A 12,843-nucleotide genomic window follows, 5' to 3' on the forward strand; every position below is an offset into this window, starting at 1 on the left:
CTTGTTGATTTAAGCTAGAGTCCAGGCTTTTATCAAAAAGTGTCTTTTTGCTTAATTAGATGTGAATTAGTTCAGTCCAGCACTTGAGTAATTCAAGACAAAGGTGGCTTTTGGGGTTTAAATTATCCAGATCAGTGCTTATTTTCTGCTTTAACTACAACATTTTGGCTAAGTCATTTTGGTAGGATTAGCCTGCAGGCCTGCCACCTAATAAAGCAGGCAAAAATAGAAGAAGGAGAATTGCTTTAGCTGCAGGAGGTGGTGTCTGGACCGGCAGGCAGTGACTCACCCTGGGGCACAGGGCACCAGGGCATGCCGGTCTGGGGGAGTGACCCTTCCTGTCCAGGTGGTTACCTCCTGTAGCGTGGCAGTGTGAGCCCCACTACAACATACCCCCAGCAGCTGGTAAGTGCTCAGTAAGCTTGTTTAAAGGGAACAGATATTTAAAAGTACTGTAACAACATTCACCTCTTCTGGAAGTACTAGGCCTGGACTCGCCTACTCCAGAAGGGATGCCTAACATACTAGAAATGCAGCAGCTGCTTGGAGGAAATGAACCCAATGACCAGGCAGCAAAGGGGTGGACTTAGCCTTGAGCACTGGCTCTGCTGTATGGTCTTTCTTCCAAACCCCCACTCTGCTAAGTATCAGTTGGGTCTTGGATGATAAAGAAATCCAAGGCTTGGGTTCTTGTAGAACAGAAGTGATGGTAGTATCTATTTCACAGGACTCTTGCGGGGCTTGAGCTAGCCCAAGGAAGTTACTTAGTGTAGTGACTGGTACATAGTAACTGCTCAATAAACAGAAGCTGTTAACCCAGGGCCTACAGTTCTCTGCCACAGGTGGGAATCTCTTTCCACATCTGGAACCTAGTGGTCACCTATTCTTGCAAGAGGTCAGGAAGCCACCAACAGTAGTGATGTCTGTTGGCACTGCTTATCCAGAGCACCAACCCTCCTTTACTTTTCCCAGTTAGGGAACAGAACCTTTCTGCCAGTCTGCAGTATCAGATTAGCTCAAGAATGCTTGGTGATGCCTGACCAGGTAGTGGTGCAGTGGATCGAGCGTCGACCTGAGATGCAGAGGACCCAGGTTTGAAACCCCAAGGTCACCGGCTTGAACCCAAAGGTCGCTGGCTTGAAGCCCAAGGTCATTGGTGTTAAAAGGGTCACTAGGTCTGCTGCAGCCCCCCCCATGTCAAGGCACATATGAGAAAGCAATCAATGAACAACTAAGGTGCTGCAACAAAGAATTGATGCTTCTCATCTCTCTCCCTTCCTGTCTGTCCCAGTCTCTCTCTTGCTTAAAAAAAAAAAAAAAAAAAAAAAAATGCTTGGTAAGCCTGACCTGTGGTGGCACAGTGGGTAAACCTGGAATGTTGAGGTTGCTGGTTCAAAACTCCAGGCTTGCCCAGTCAAGGCACATACAAGAAGCAACTACTACGAGTTAATGCTTCTCACCTCTCCTATCTCTAAAAAATAAATATCTTTAAAATAAAAATTTCTAAAAAAAACGAATGCTTGGTGATAGGCAGGTTCCCCTCATGCCTCTTAATTACACACATTTCTCCAGAATGGAGGCAAGGCCTTATTCTAACTTTTTAAAAAATTCAAAACCTTTAAGGGCCACCCAATCAACACAGGTTCCAGATATGTGCATTTTTTAAATTACGTTTACTTAGCATATGTACACATAAAAGAGAAATCGCCCTCTGATCCCACCCAGCAGAAAACATGCACAAACCCAAGGTATACGCAGAGGGAAGGGGCCCCAGCCCCAAGTTAGTGGTTGGGATGGTGCAATCCTGTGAGTCAAGCCTCAGGAGAGAGCTGCATGGACGCGCTGGCCAAGCCGAAGCCCACACCGCTAGCCCTAGAACAAGCGTGCGCCATAGCCGAAGGTCTGCTTGATGCCCTCGAAGTAGTAGCGCTGCCAGCCCTGCCGTGTCCTCTCCTCCTCAGGGGCAGGGATGCCTCGGCCTTCCATGCACAGTTCAGTCTCTCCATTCTTGTCACTGAAGGTCAAGGTGATGGTGGCAAAGTGCCCTGGGGAAAAGCCGAGGGAGGGAGGCTTCAGATCCAGGGCTTCCACTCGGGTTTGAGAGGAAGGAGAAAGTAAGTTCCGGGTGAAAGGCAATAAACAAACATGCTTGCTTACCTTCTGGCCAAGATTTAAACCTCCACTTCATCACAATATGTTTCTCAGGGACCTAAAATAACCGAAGAGGTCAATCTATATTATCGGTCAGCGCTTTTCAACCTTTTTCATCTCACGGCACACATAAACTAATTACTAGAATTCTGTGGCACACCAAAAATTTTAATTTTGATTCATTCACAACAGATGGCTATTGTTGTGTTGGCTGTTGTCATGTTTTTATTCAATTACCTAAGGGAAGAGAGGCCAATGCCCCTGACTAAAAAGTCAGGTATTAAACGTTTTAAAAATTCTTGGTTCTACACCGGTTAAAAATCGTTGCTATGCCTGACCAGGCAGTGGCGCAGTGGATAGAGTGTTGGACTGGGATGCAGAGGACCCAGGTTCGAGACCCCGAGGTCGCCAGATTGAGCGCGGGCTCCATCTGGTTTGAGGAAAAGCCCACCAGCTTGAACCCAAGGTCGCTGGCTCCAACAAGGGGTTACTCGGTCTGCTGAAGGCCCGCGGTCAAGGCACATATGAGAAAGCAATCAATGAACAACTAAGGTGTTGCAACGTGCAATGAGAAACTAATGATTGACGCTTCTCATCTCTCTCCGTTCCTGTCTGTCTGTCCCTGTCTATCCCTCTCTCTGAAAAAAATAAAAAATCGTTGCTATAGATCAATGTGCAGAAGCGTAGCTAGATGAGCTATCTGCCTTTCATACAGTCTACCACCTGTGCAGTTATACCACTTATAATGGCAAAATGGACCACAAAGTGGGTAGCTTCTGCACTGACATTAGTTCCTATTATATCCTCTTACTCCTAAATTGGGTCTGGTCAACTGTGCCAGGTTAAATTTCACTGCAGCAAATGGAAAGCCATAAGCCACCAACATATACAATCTCTCTACCATTAGTTCTCTAGGAAGAACTAATTTTAACTCCATGAGGAAAAAATTCTTGGAAAGCATGAATTCAAATGGCAGCATTTGCCCTGGCCGGTTGGCTCAGCGGTAGAGCATCGGCCTAGAGTGCGGAGGACCCGGGTTCGATTCCCAGCCAGGGCACACAGGAGAAGCGCCCATTTGCTTCTCCACCCCTCCGCCGTGCTTTCCTCTCTGTCTCTCTCTTCCCCTCCCGCAGCCAAGGCTCTATTGGAGCAAAGATGGCCCCGGCGCTGGGGATGGCTCTGTGGCCTCTGCCTCAGGTGCTAGAGTGGCTCTGGTCGCAATATGGCGACGCCCAGGATGGGCAGAGCATTGCCCCCTGGTGGGCAGAGCGTAGCCCCTGGTGGGCATGCTGGGTGAATCCCGGTCGGGCGCATGCGGGAGTCTGTCTGACTGTCTCTCCCCGTTTCCAGCTTCAGAAAATACAAAAATAAAAATAAAAACAAAACAAAAAAAGGCAGCATTCTTTTGAAAACCAAAACAAGATGAGGCGTTGCTAACCAAAGCGATTAAGCCTTAAATTTTATCCACAAGGCTAAAAAAGAAATGTTAGTCTTCTGCCCAGACAGAGGCTGCATCCTGGGGCTAGCAGGTGCTTACCAGATCAGTGAACTCCCCGGTGACGTTGCCATCTACCAGGTGAAACTTCCCACCTTTGTCTGCTTCTAACACGGCAGGAGCGTGGGTAAAGGCCTGCACCAGCTGGAGAGAGCAAATGTGACAGGAAGAAGAGCCATGGCTCTCAGTGGGATCCGGGGACAAATGGCAACTGACACCTGCACACCTCACTCCCATTCCAAAGACACCCCTCGGCCCAAGGACTAGGTTCTGTTCTGTTCCGCTACAGACGGGGCTATGACTGATTCTGAATCTATGACATTACTTCCGCTCCATTTTCTAAAAAATGAATCCCAGTGGTTCCCACTTAGATGACCCCAAGCTGGTACAGATGAGGAGAAAGAGGGGGATACGCTTGGAGGAGTGGGCTGAACACAGTGGGTTCTCCTTTGCCTCCCCTTGTATGAGAAAGCCTCCGGCTCTCCTCTGCCCTTCCTCTGCACGCCGAGGGGGTGCCTGCTCCCCAAGTCACTGGGACCGGCAGTGCCCCGCGGCCAAAGGACAGACTCCACTCACCTCCTGGGTGGTCAGCACTCTGTAGAGCTCCTCAGGTGAAGTCAGGAAGGTGTCTCTAAGGGTGATCTTGCAGGTGGGGATTCTGACACCAACAGGTCTGGCCTGGGTTTTTGAAGGAGCAGCTTTAGCCTGTGAGACAACAGTGAAAACTTCATTTAGAGTAAAGGTGAAACCTCAATTAACATGGCTTCAGACACAAACCTGCCATTTAGTCTCCAACTTTTTCACCTCCAAGGCTAATTATTTCAGGGGGTTAGAGAGAAATTTGTGTGTATGGGTATTTCAGTCACAAGGGAAACTTTTCCAGAAAATTCTCAATTCCCACTGGAAACAACCATTTTAGGTGAGGGAAGACTGATAAGGTTTGAGGAACCCATCAGCCAAAGGGCACATGAAGTCATTAGGCACTTCTGAAGAGCACAGTGTAATCCTCACACAGAACTTCTATGCTAAACAGAAGCAACACTCCCCAACCACACCCTAGCTCTAAAGACCTTACTGTGCTAACACAGGGCAACAGGCTGCAAACAGCGCTGGGCCGAAACTACCAAGTTCCATTTCCAGAAAAAAAAAAAATCACCCCGAAATGGGGTGAAACGGATCAATTTCCTGATAGGTGTAGTCGTCTAACCTGATACCTTGATGACCCCTCTAACATCAAAGTATGAAATAACCCAGTTAGAAATAACGTTGAAAATGTATATGGGTGAAGACCATCCTGTTTTCACAACGTAACTGGTGTTAAATGCAACTAAGATTCAGACTTTGAAGTCTCAAATAGCTTCCCTTTGCTCTAGTAATAGTTATAAACGAATAAAAACAGAGGAAAAATGGGCTGACAGACAACTACATATTACAGATCCTAAAAAGTACCATGAGCTTAGAGGCCAGAAAGAGCTGAAACGTGGAATTAAGGAGGAAGCAGCCCAACCAGTGGTGGCACAGTGGATAAAGCCTCAACCCCGGACACTGAGGTCCCAGGTGTGAGACCCCAAAGTCGCCGGCTTGAGTGTGGACTCATCTGGTTTAAGCGTGAGCTCACCAGCTTGAATGTGGGGTTGCTGGCTTGAAACCAAAGGTCACAGGCTTGAGCAAGAGGTCACTTCTTTGGCTGGAGCCCAGCTCAGCCCCGCCAGTCAAGGCACATAGGGAGAAGCAATCAATGAACTAAAGTGATACAACTACGGGTTGGTGCTTCTCACCCCTCTCCCTTCCTTTCTCTCTCTCTCACAAGCACACTTAAGAAAAAATTCTGTTGGCCCCGGCCAGTTGGCTCAGTAATAGAACGTCGGCCAGTGTGTGGATGTCCTGGGTTTGATTCCCAGTCAGGGCACCCAGGAGAGGCAACCATCTGTTTCTCCACCCCCTCCCTTCTCTCTTTCTCTCTTCTCCTCCTCCTGCAGCCATAGCTCAAATGGAGTGAGCTGGCCCTAGGTGCTGAAAATGGCTCCATGGCCCTCGCCTCAGGCACTAAGAGCTCAGTTGCTGAGCAACACCCTAGATGGGTAGAGCATCGCCCCCTAGTCGGCTTGCCAGGTAATCCCAGTTGGGGCACATGCAGGAGTCTGGCTCTGCCTCTTCTCCTCTCACTAAATAAAATAAATAAATAAAAAAGTAAAGAATTCTTTGGCCCTGGCTGGTTGGCTCAGCGGTAGAGCGTCGGCCTGGCGTGCGGGGGGACCCGGGTTCGATTCCCGGCCAGGGCACATGGGAGAAGCGCCCATTTGCTTCTCTACCCCCACCCCCTCCTCCTTCCTCTCTGTCTCTCTCTTCCCCTCCCGCAGCCAAGGCTCCATTGGAGCAAGGATGGCTCGGGCGCTGGGGATGGCTCCTTGGCCTCTGCCCCAGGCGCTAGAGTGGCTCTGGTCACGGCAGAGCGACGCCCCAGAGGGGCAGAGCATCGCCCCCTGGTGGGCAGAGCGTAGCCCCTGGTGGGCGTGCCGGGTGGATCCCAGTCGGGCGCATGCGGGAGTCTGTCTGACTGTCTCTCCGTTTCCAGGTTCAGAAAAAAAAAAGATTCTTTTACATTAACAAATTTAACCAAAATAAAAAAGGAAGCAGTTATCTCAACTCCCTTCCCAGAGAGCCTCCCATCCCACCACGTGGGAAAACCACTTACCTTGCGCTCCTCAGATTTCAGTGCTGGCTGACCAGTTGGTTCTACTGACTCTCCATTCAGTGTAGGCAAAATCATGCCCTGTGTGAACTCTGAAAAGATAAAAACCCCAGCTCTTCCAAGTTATTTCTTAGTAGCTGAGATTTGGGGCTTCAAGTAGCTTAACAAATATGGCCATCTTATACCAGAATGAGATAATGACCAGGAAAGGGTCTTTCTACTTTAGAGTTCACCTATGGTCAACGCCAGACAAGTACCTGAGTGTGTGCTATAGAATGTAGTATGTTCACTGGGATTATTTTAAAGCCCTGACTCAAATGGAAATATTACAACTTGTTAAAATGTACATGAAGTCTATGAGGGATGTTAGCCAATGAACGTAGCTGCACTTCCAACGACTTCCAGAATGGGGCAAGATAGCTACAGATGCACGCAGCACGCTTCCTCCACTCCGCCTTACCGCTGCAGAGCTGCTACCACTAGCTATGGCCTCAGAGCCCTGGTTCCCACCTCTGTGCTGGTTCCCTCTGATGGTCATTACAGGTACTCCACCAAGATCAAAACTTACTGGCAGAACTGGAGGGAATTCTAGGGGAGAGCTGAGCTGATTAGTATTCTCATCACCCTCTAAATGTCTCTGGGGAAGGCACAGCAGAGATACTCCAGGACTGTGCTCAAGTAGTGAGTCTGGGCCAGAGTCTTTAGATCAGTGCTGTCCAACAGAAGTGTAACATCAACCTCAAATGTAATGTAACATTTCCTAGTAGCCACATAAAAAGGTTAAATAGGTAAAATTAATTTTAATATATATAATCCAATATAATTCCCAAACTATCACTTCAATATATTATCAATATAAAAACTCTGAAATTTTACATTCTTTTTGTATCAAGTCTTCAAAATCCAATCCAATACATCTCTATTTGAACTAGCCATACTTCAGCTGCTCAACAGCCAGCACATCGGTCAATGCCATCTCTACGTCTTTCCCTTACTCAGTGTAGAGACTAATTTCAAGATGAAATAAGCCCCCTCCCCCCAAATCTTTACCCATCTGCCAAAGAAAGTACTGCCAAGCCCCTTAAATCAGAGTCTGACAGGTGGAAAACTAGCTCCTCAAGGCATAGGTAACTACTCAAGGGATACCTGTTTTGAGGGTGCTGATGTAAATTCTCATTGCTTCTCTGAGAAGTTTCACCCCTTCTTCTTTCATTAAGGCCACGAGATTTGTGTCAGGCTCATCTTTGGCAAGGCTCACACTAATCTGAGTGAAAAATCAGAAGTCGGTGGTAAATAACTTGAGGGGTACCTACATTGTGGAATGTGGGTGCTGAGCAATCGCATAACCGCCATTTCCAAAGGAAACGTGTGAGGGGTGGGGTAGCCATACAACCCCCATGAGTGTTCCTGCTCAAGCTCTCTCGGCCAAGGCAAAGGCGACTGCTGTGAGAGCCCACATCGCTCGCTACAGCCTCGAACTGAGTAAGCACCAGCTGCTCTGAAGCTCCCAGTGGCACCACCGACCTAGAAAGTCATCTGCAGACCGGGGTTCTGAACGCCTGGGCCAAGCCTGGGCTTTCATTTTGAAGGATAGCTCATTTTTGTCATCTGAGAATAAGAGGATGTGGTAGGCTCAGACGAGAAGTTAGGAAGCACAAACCTCTACTTCATCCACGCTGTTTTCATCAGACAAATTGGGGATCTCCACATGTCCCTTGTATTGTACTCCAGACTTAGACGTACCTGTCAGAAACAATGCAGAATCATCTGTCTCCTCCTCTACAAGCCATCTGCTCTAGAGTCCTAACCAGTACTCTGTGTACACTTCTTTCAGACAACTGAACTGACCCTCTTTATTCTGAGAAAATGTGACACGCCAGATGCAACCAACCATCCCCCTCACAAGAATGTCTTTCCTCATCAAAAAAATAATTTTATTTTTGACAGAAACAGAAAGTCAGAGGGACAGATAGGGACACATACAGGAATGGAGAGAGATGAGAAGCATCAATTCTTTGTTGTAGCACCTTAGTTGTTCATTGATTGCTTTCTCATATGTGTCCCAACTGGTGGGCTCCAGCAGACTGAGTAACCTCTTGCTCAAGCCAGCAACTTTGGGCTCAAGCCAGTGACCATGGAGTTTCAAACCTGGGTCCTCTGTGTCCCTGTCCAACACACTATCCACTACACCACTACCTGATCAGGCTCTTTATCAAATTTCTTGAATCCACATGTGTATTAGTGTGGGACCAGGAGCTGCATAAATTCTGCCAGAAAGGACTTGGATCAATAGCCAATATAGTCAGTTCTACTAGAATGCTAATTTTGAAAATACAAATTTGTTCCAATGTAATTAATATATTAGGAAATGTTTGATCATAACATGAATTTCACATTTGCTTATGTGATTTCATCTATGAGAATCACAAGGTGAACATAAAAACCACACCCACCAAACTGAGCTGCAAAGGAATACACAAACCACATCTCAAACATCAGTGACCTCTGCTTGCACTGCCTATTATAAGCCACGCCATCCACAACTGATGTTAATGAAGTTCCTTCCGATTTCAGATGAGTCTCTCCTTCCACCACTTCACAGTAACGCACAAGTAACTCCTCTGAGGCCCTCTCACAAGCAAACTTCACGTCTTTTTCAAGGTAAAGCACCATATTTATTGTATTATGTATGTATTTCTTATCATTTAACATGTTTAAAACTATGCTATCAATCTTAATTTTTAAAAACGTGTCACTGATGGAGCTTTTGGGTGCTGTGTGGTGGCCTAAGCTCCTCTTCCCAGTAAGCTCCGTGGTTGTCACTGAGTGATTTTTCTTTGTGCAGTGTTTTTTTAGAAATACAAATGTCACATTATAGCAGAACTGACTTTCTAAAAAATTTTTTTAAATCTTATTTATTTATTGCCCTGGTCAGATGGCTCTATGGGGTAGAGTATTGCACCGAAGCAGGAAGGCACAGGGCACACACAGGACAGATCGATGTTCCTTCCTGCCCCCCCCCCCCCAGCCCCTTGCTAAAATCAGTAAGGCCCTGGCCGGTTGGCTCAGTGGTAGAGCGTCAGCCTGGCGTGCAGGAGTCCCGGGTTCGATTCCCGGCCAGGGCACACAGGAGAAGCACCCATCTGCTTCTCCACCCCTCCCCCTCTCCTTCCTCTCTGTCTCTCTCTTCCACTCCCACAACCAAGGCTCCATTGGAGCAAAGTTGGCCCGGGAGCTGAGGATGGCTCTGTGGCCTCTGCCTCAGGTGCTAGAGTGGCTCTGGTTGCAACAGAACGACGCCCCCAGATGGGCAGAGCATCGCCCCCTGGTGGGCGTGCTGGGTGGATCCCGGTCGGGCGCATGCGGGAGTCTGTCTGACTGTCTCCCCGTTTCCAACTTCAGAAAAAAAAAAAAAAATCAGTAAGTAAAAATTACAAAAATTTTATTTATTGATAATTTTGGAGAGACAGGAAGGGAGGGGTGGGAGGAAGTAGACAGAGAAAAGACAGACAGGAACATCCATGTGCTCCTGTCTGCACCCTGACTGGGGATCGGACCGGCAACCTCTGCGCTTTGGGATGAAGCGCTAACCAGCCAGCTATCCGGCCAGCGTGGTATTACAGGATTAACCAACAAAATATTTATTTTTACTTCACTGGGCCTCAGTTTCTCATCTATGAAAAGAGAACAGGGAAAGAGGCTATCTAAGGCTCCTTTTAGACTATGTGTTAGTAGTTAAACAAACCCAATATATCTACTTTTCCCCTTTTTACTGCACATTTACTGAAGCACAAATTTATTATTTTATGCTTTGCTCCACACACATATTTCTTTAGCTTTGCTAATATCACAGAAGGGACATTAAAGTAGAAAATAAAACTGTCTCAAATTATTCACACGTGAGGTTCACTGGCACAGTAGTCTAACCTGTTAAGATTCACACCCAAGGCCCTGGCTGGTTGGCCCAGTGGTAGAGCGTCGGCCCGGCGTGTGGAAGTCCTGGCTTTGATTCTCAATCAGGACAAACAGGAGAAGCGCCCATCTGCTTCTCTACCCTTCCCCCTCTCCTTTCTCTCTCTCTCTTCCCCTCCCCCTGCCAAGGCTCCATGGGAGTAAAGTTGGCCCTGCCCGGGCACTGAGGACGGCTCCATGGCCTCCGCCTCAGGCGCTAGGAGCAACGGCCCAGGTGGGCATGCCAGGTGGATCCCAGTTGGGCATATGCAGAGTCTGTCTGCTGCCCCCCCTTCTCACTTGGGGGGGGGGTTCACACCAAAGACAGTAAATAAGATCAAGACCAAAAAGAATCCCCCTCCACACGTTTTAAATCATCCAAGTGACAGAAATAGTTAATCTAAATGAGTCACCTAGTGTGTACTGACACAAGCCAAGCCCCTGAAACACAGGGGTACAGCTGCTTCACTGGTGCCGATTCTGAGACTCAGAGGAAACCCACTTAGTGTCCCACAGTGGCAAAGAAGTGTCAGCATCTACACTGCTTTCTATAGGGCAGCAAAGCAGCTCTAATTCCCTCAAAAAGTTCATAAGCTCTCCAACACTGCTCCACCCGGCTCCTTAACAGGTCAGTCAAAATGCAGTGAACCTTCTTCCTGATGGCCCAGCATGGACTTACCTGTCCAGTTTAGTTTGATATTCCACTCATAGAAGAAGATAAGTTTCCCTTTGCGATTGTTAATGGAAGCCTCTCCATCAAGCTTGTTCACTTCTGTCACCTCACACTTGCCTTCCTCATTTTGTGCCCGCACTGCCAGCAATAGCGTTTTTAGCTTCTCCGTGGACCAATTTGAAGCATCCCTCTCTGTCCTGCAAAACAGAAACAAGGCTATGGACCAGCAGCCAAATGGAGAGTGCTCTGCTGGCTCTAGCCAGGAGAATGCAAAGGCTAAAGGAAGCCTGACAAATAGCTTGAAAAGAACAAAAAACCCTCAGTCCTACTCCAGTATGTCTACAATCATGTCCCTCTCTTTCAGAAAGACAAGGAGTCCCCATCCTGTCAATAAAGACATCTGCTGTACAGAATGGTTACAAAATAAATCAGCATAACGGTGTGGGGGTCAGTATTCGACACCTTAACACAGCGTCATTTGACTGGGTGGAAAACGGGGCACAAACTGCTTAAGTCAGGAGCACAGTTGGAGCCCACAGAATGTATAGAAAAGTTCAGGAAGAAATAAACGAATAATCTTGACCCCGTCAGCACAGTGTTCTGATCTGTCAAGTTCAGGCTGTGCTACAAACACACTGTGCGCCCTCCAGATGGCCATGAAAACAAAGTTAAGTGTCCAGGGCTTCGAAACAAACAAAAATCACGTCAAACACTCCGTGTATGTTAATATGAGAGGAGGCCGGCTGAGACACAGAGAAGAAAAATCACCATCTGCCTCCCAAGCTACTAACTAACTAGGTAAGAGAAACACCAGGGTTGCAACAAAGTAAAAAGCACAATAAAGACTGTGAACAAAGTTCGCTGGAGATGAAAAACAAGGAAACGACTTCTGGAAGACTTCATGAAGGAGAGGAGGCTTTTCAAGAGTAGATAGGTTGTAAAACCTTGCTTGCCCGGCAACCCCTGGTTGCAACACAACCAACTTAACAGTTAGTTCCCAGCGAGAGCCGATGCGCTGCACCCACTCTGAGCACTGGGAGAGAGCACGTTACAAACTTTCGCTCTCCGGGCTGAGGCCGAGTTTCCGAAGACTTTTAATTTCACCTGTAGGCGGCAAAACAGGAATTCCAGCCCCCTCCCCACCCCCCACCCTGGCCCCCAGCCTCACAGCGAACAGCGATCTCCCAACACAATCCAGGGCTGCGTCTGGGGCTCCCTGGTTGCTCTGACCACGTGGGGGGAACAGCTCTGTTCAGGCTGCGTGCAGAAGCGACGGCGCTATGTGTGCTTCGATCTGGGGTCAGCCCTCCACGTTGCCCCTGGACCCCTGAACACTGAAACGGCGGCCGGGGGAGGCCTGAGGCTACCGACTCCGGCAATGAGAAGAACCCACCCCCATCACCGGGCCCGGCCGGAGGGACCCAGCTTTGTCCCGGCCGAGGCTGCAGGGACCCGGTAACCCTGGCCCAGCCGCACAGCTCCCGCGGCCGTACCCGCTAGCCCTCACCAGTGCCAGTTGTTGACGTTGGTGGCGTCCGCCCGCTCCTCCACGATCCAGCGTGGGTCACCCTCACCCCACTTGGCCATCGGTTTTCCAATCGCGCCGGTCACCAGATCCCAAGCAGCCACAGCAACCACCTAATGTACCACTTGGTCCCAGCCGCCCGGCAGCGCCTGGAAACTACTAGAAGCGGCCGCAGAACCTTCTGGCTTGCTTTTCCCTCCACCCCCCACCCCCTCCCCGCCTTAACTTCCGGCTCCTCCTCACTCCCACCCGGTACTTCCGTTCCACCTCGCCGGACCTTGGCTTCCGCCTGTTCCAGGGTTCTTAAGGGCTCCTTTAGGTTATCCCCTAAGGGCCCTGAAATGCAGCCCTTCATT

General features: G+C 48.6%; 1 protein-coding gene and 1 non-coding gene across 2 annotated transcripts; one reads left to right on the forward strand and one right to left on the reverse strand.

Annotated features, from left to right (window-relative positions):
• Positions 1–1,654: 1,654 nt before the first annotated feature.
• Positions 1,655–12,699, reverse strand: AHSA1 (activator of HSP90 ATPase activity 1). The gene is made up of 9 exons (XM_066275902.1): positions 12,470–12,699; positions 10,969–11,159; positions 7,999–8,081; positions 7,485–7,602; positions 6,342–6,430; positions 4,223–4,351; positions 3,689–3,790; positions 2,158–2,209; positions 1,655–2,045 (listed from the first exon to the last, which is right to left on the reverse strand). The coding sequence occupies exons 1-9, from the start codon at positions 12,547–12,549 to the stop codon at positions 1,873–1,875; spliced, it is 1,017 nt and encodes a 338-aa protein (XP_066131999.1). The 5' UTR covers positions 12,550–12,699; the 3' UTR covers positions 1,655–1,872.
• TRNAS-AGA (transfer RNA serine (anticodon AGA)) lies at positions 3,133–3,208 on the forward strand. The gene has a single exon. It is a non-coding gene; the product is annotated as a tRNA-Ser (tRNA).
• Positions 12,700–12,843: the final 144 nt, after the last annotated feature.

The sequence above is a fragment of the Saccopteryx bilineata genome, chromosome 4 (assembly GCF_036850765.1).
Source record: "Saccopteryx bilineata isolate mSacBil1 chromosome 4, mSacBil1_pri_phased_curated, whole genome shotgun sequence".
Taxonomy (NCBI): domain Eukaryota; kingdom Metazoa; phylum Chordata; class Mammalia; order Chiroptera; family Emballonuridae; genus Saccopteryx; species Saccopteryx bilineata.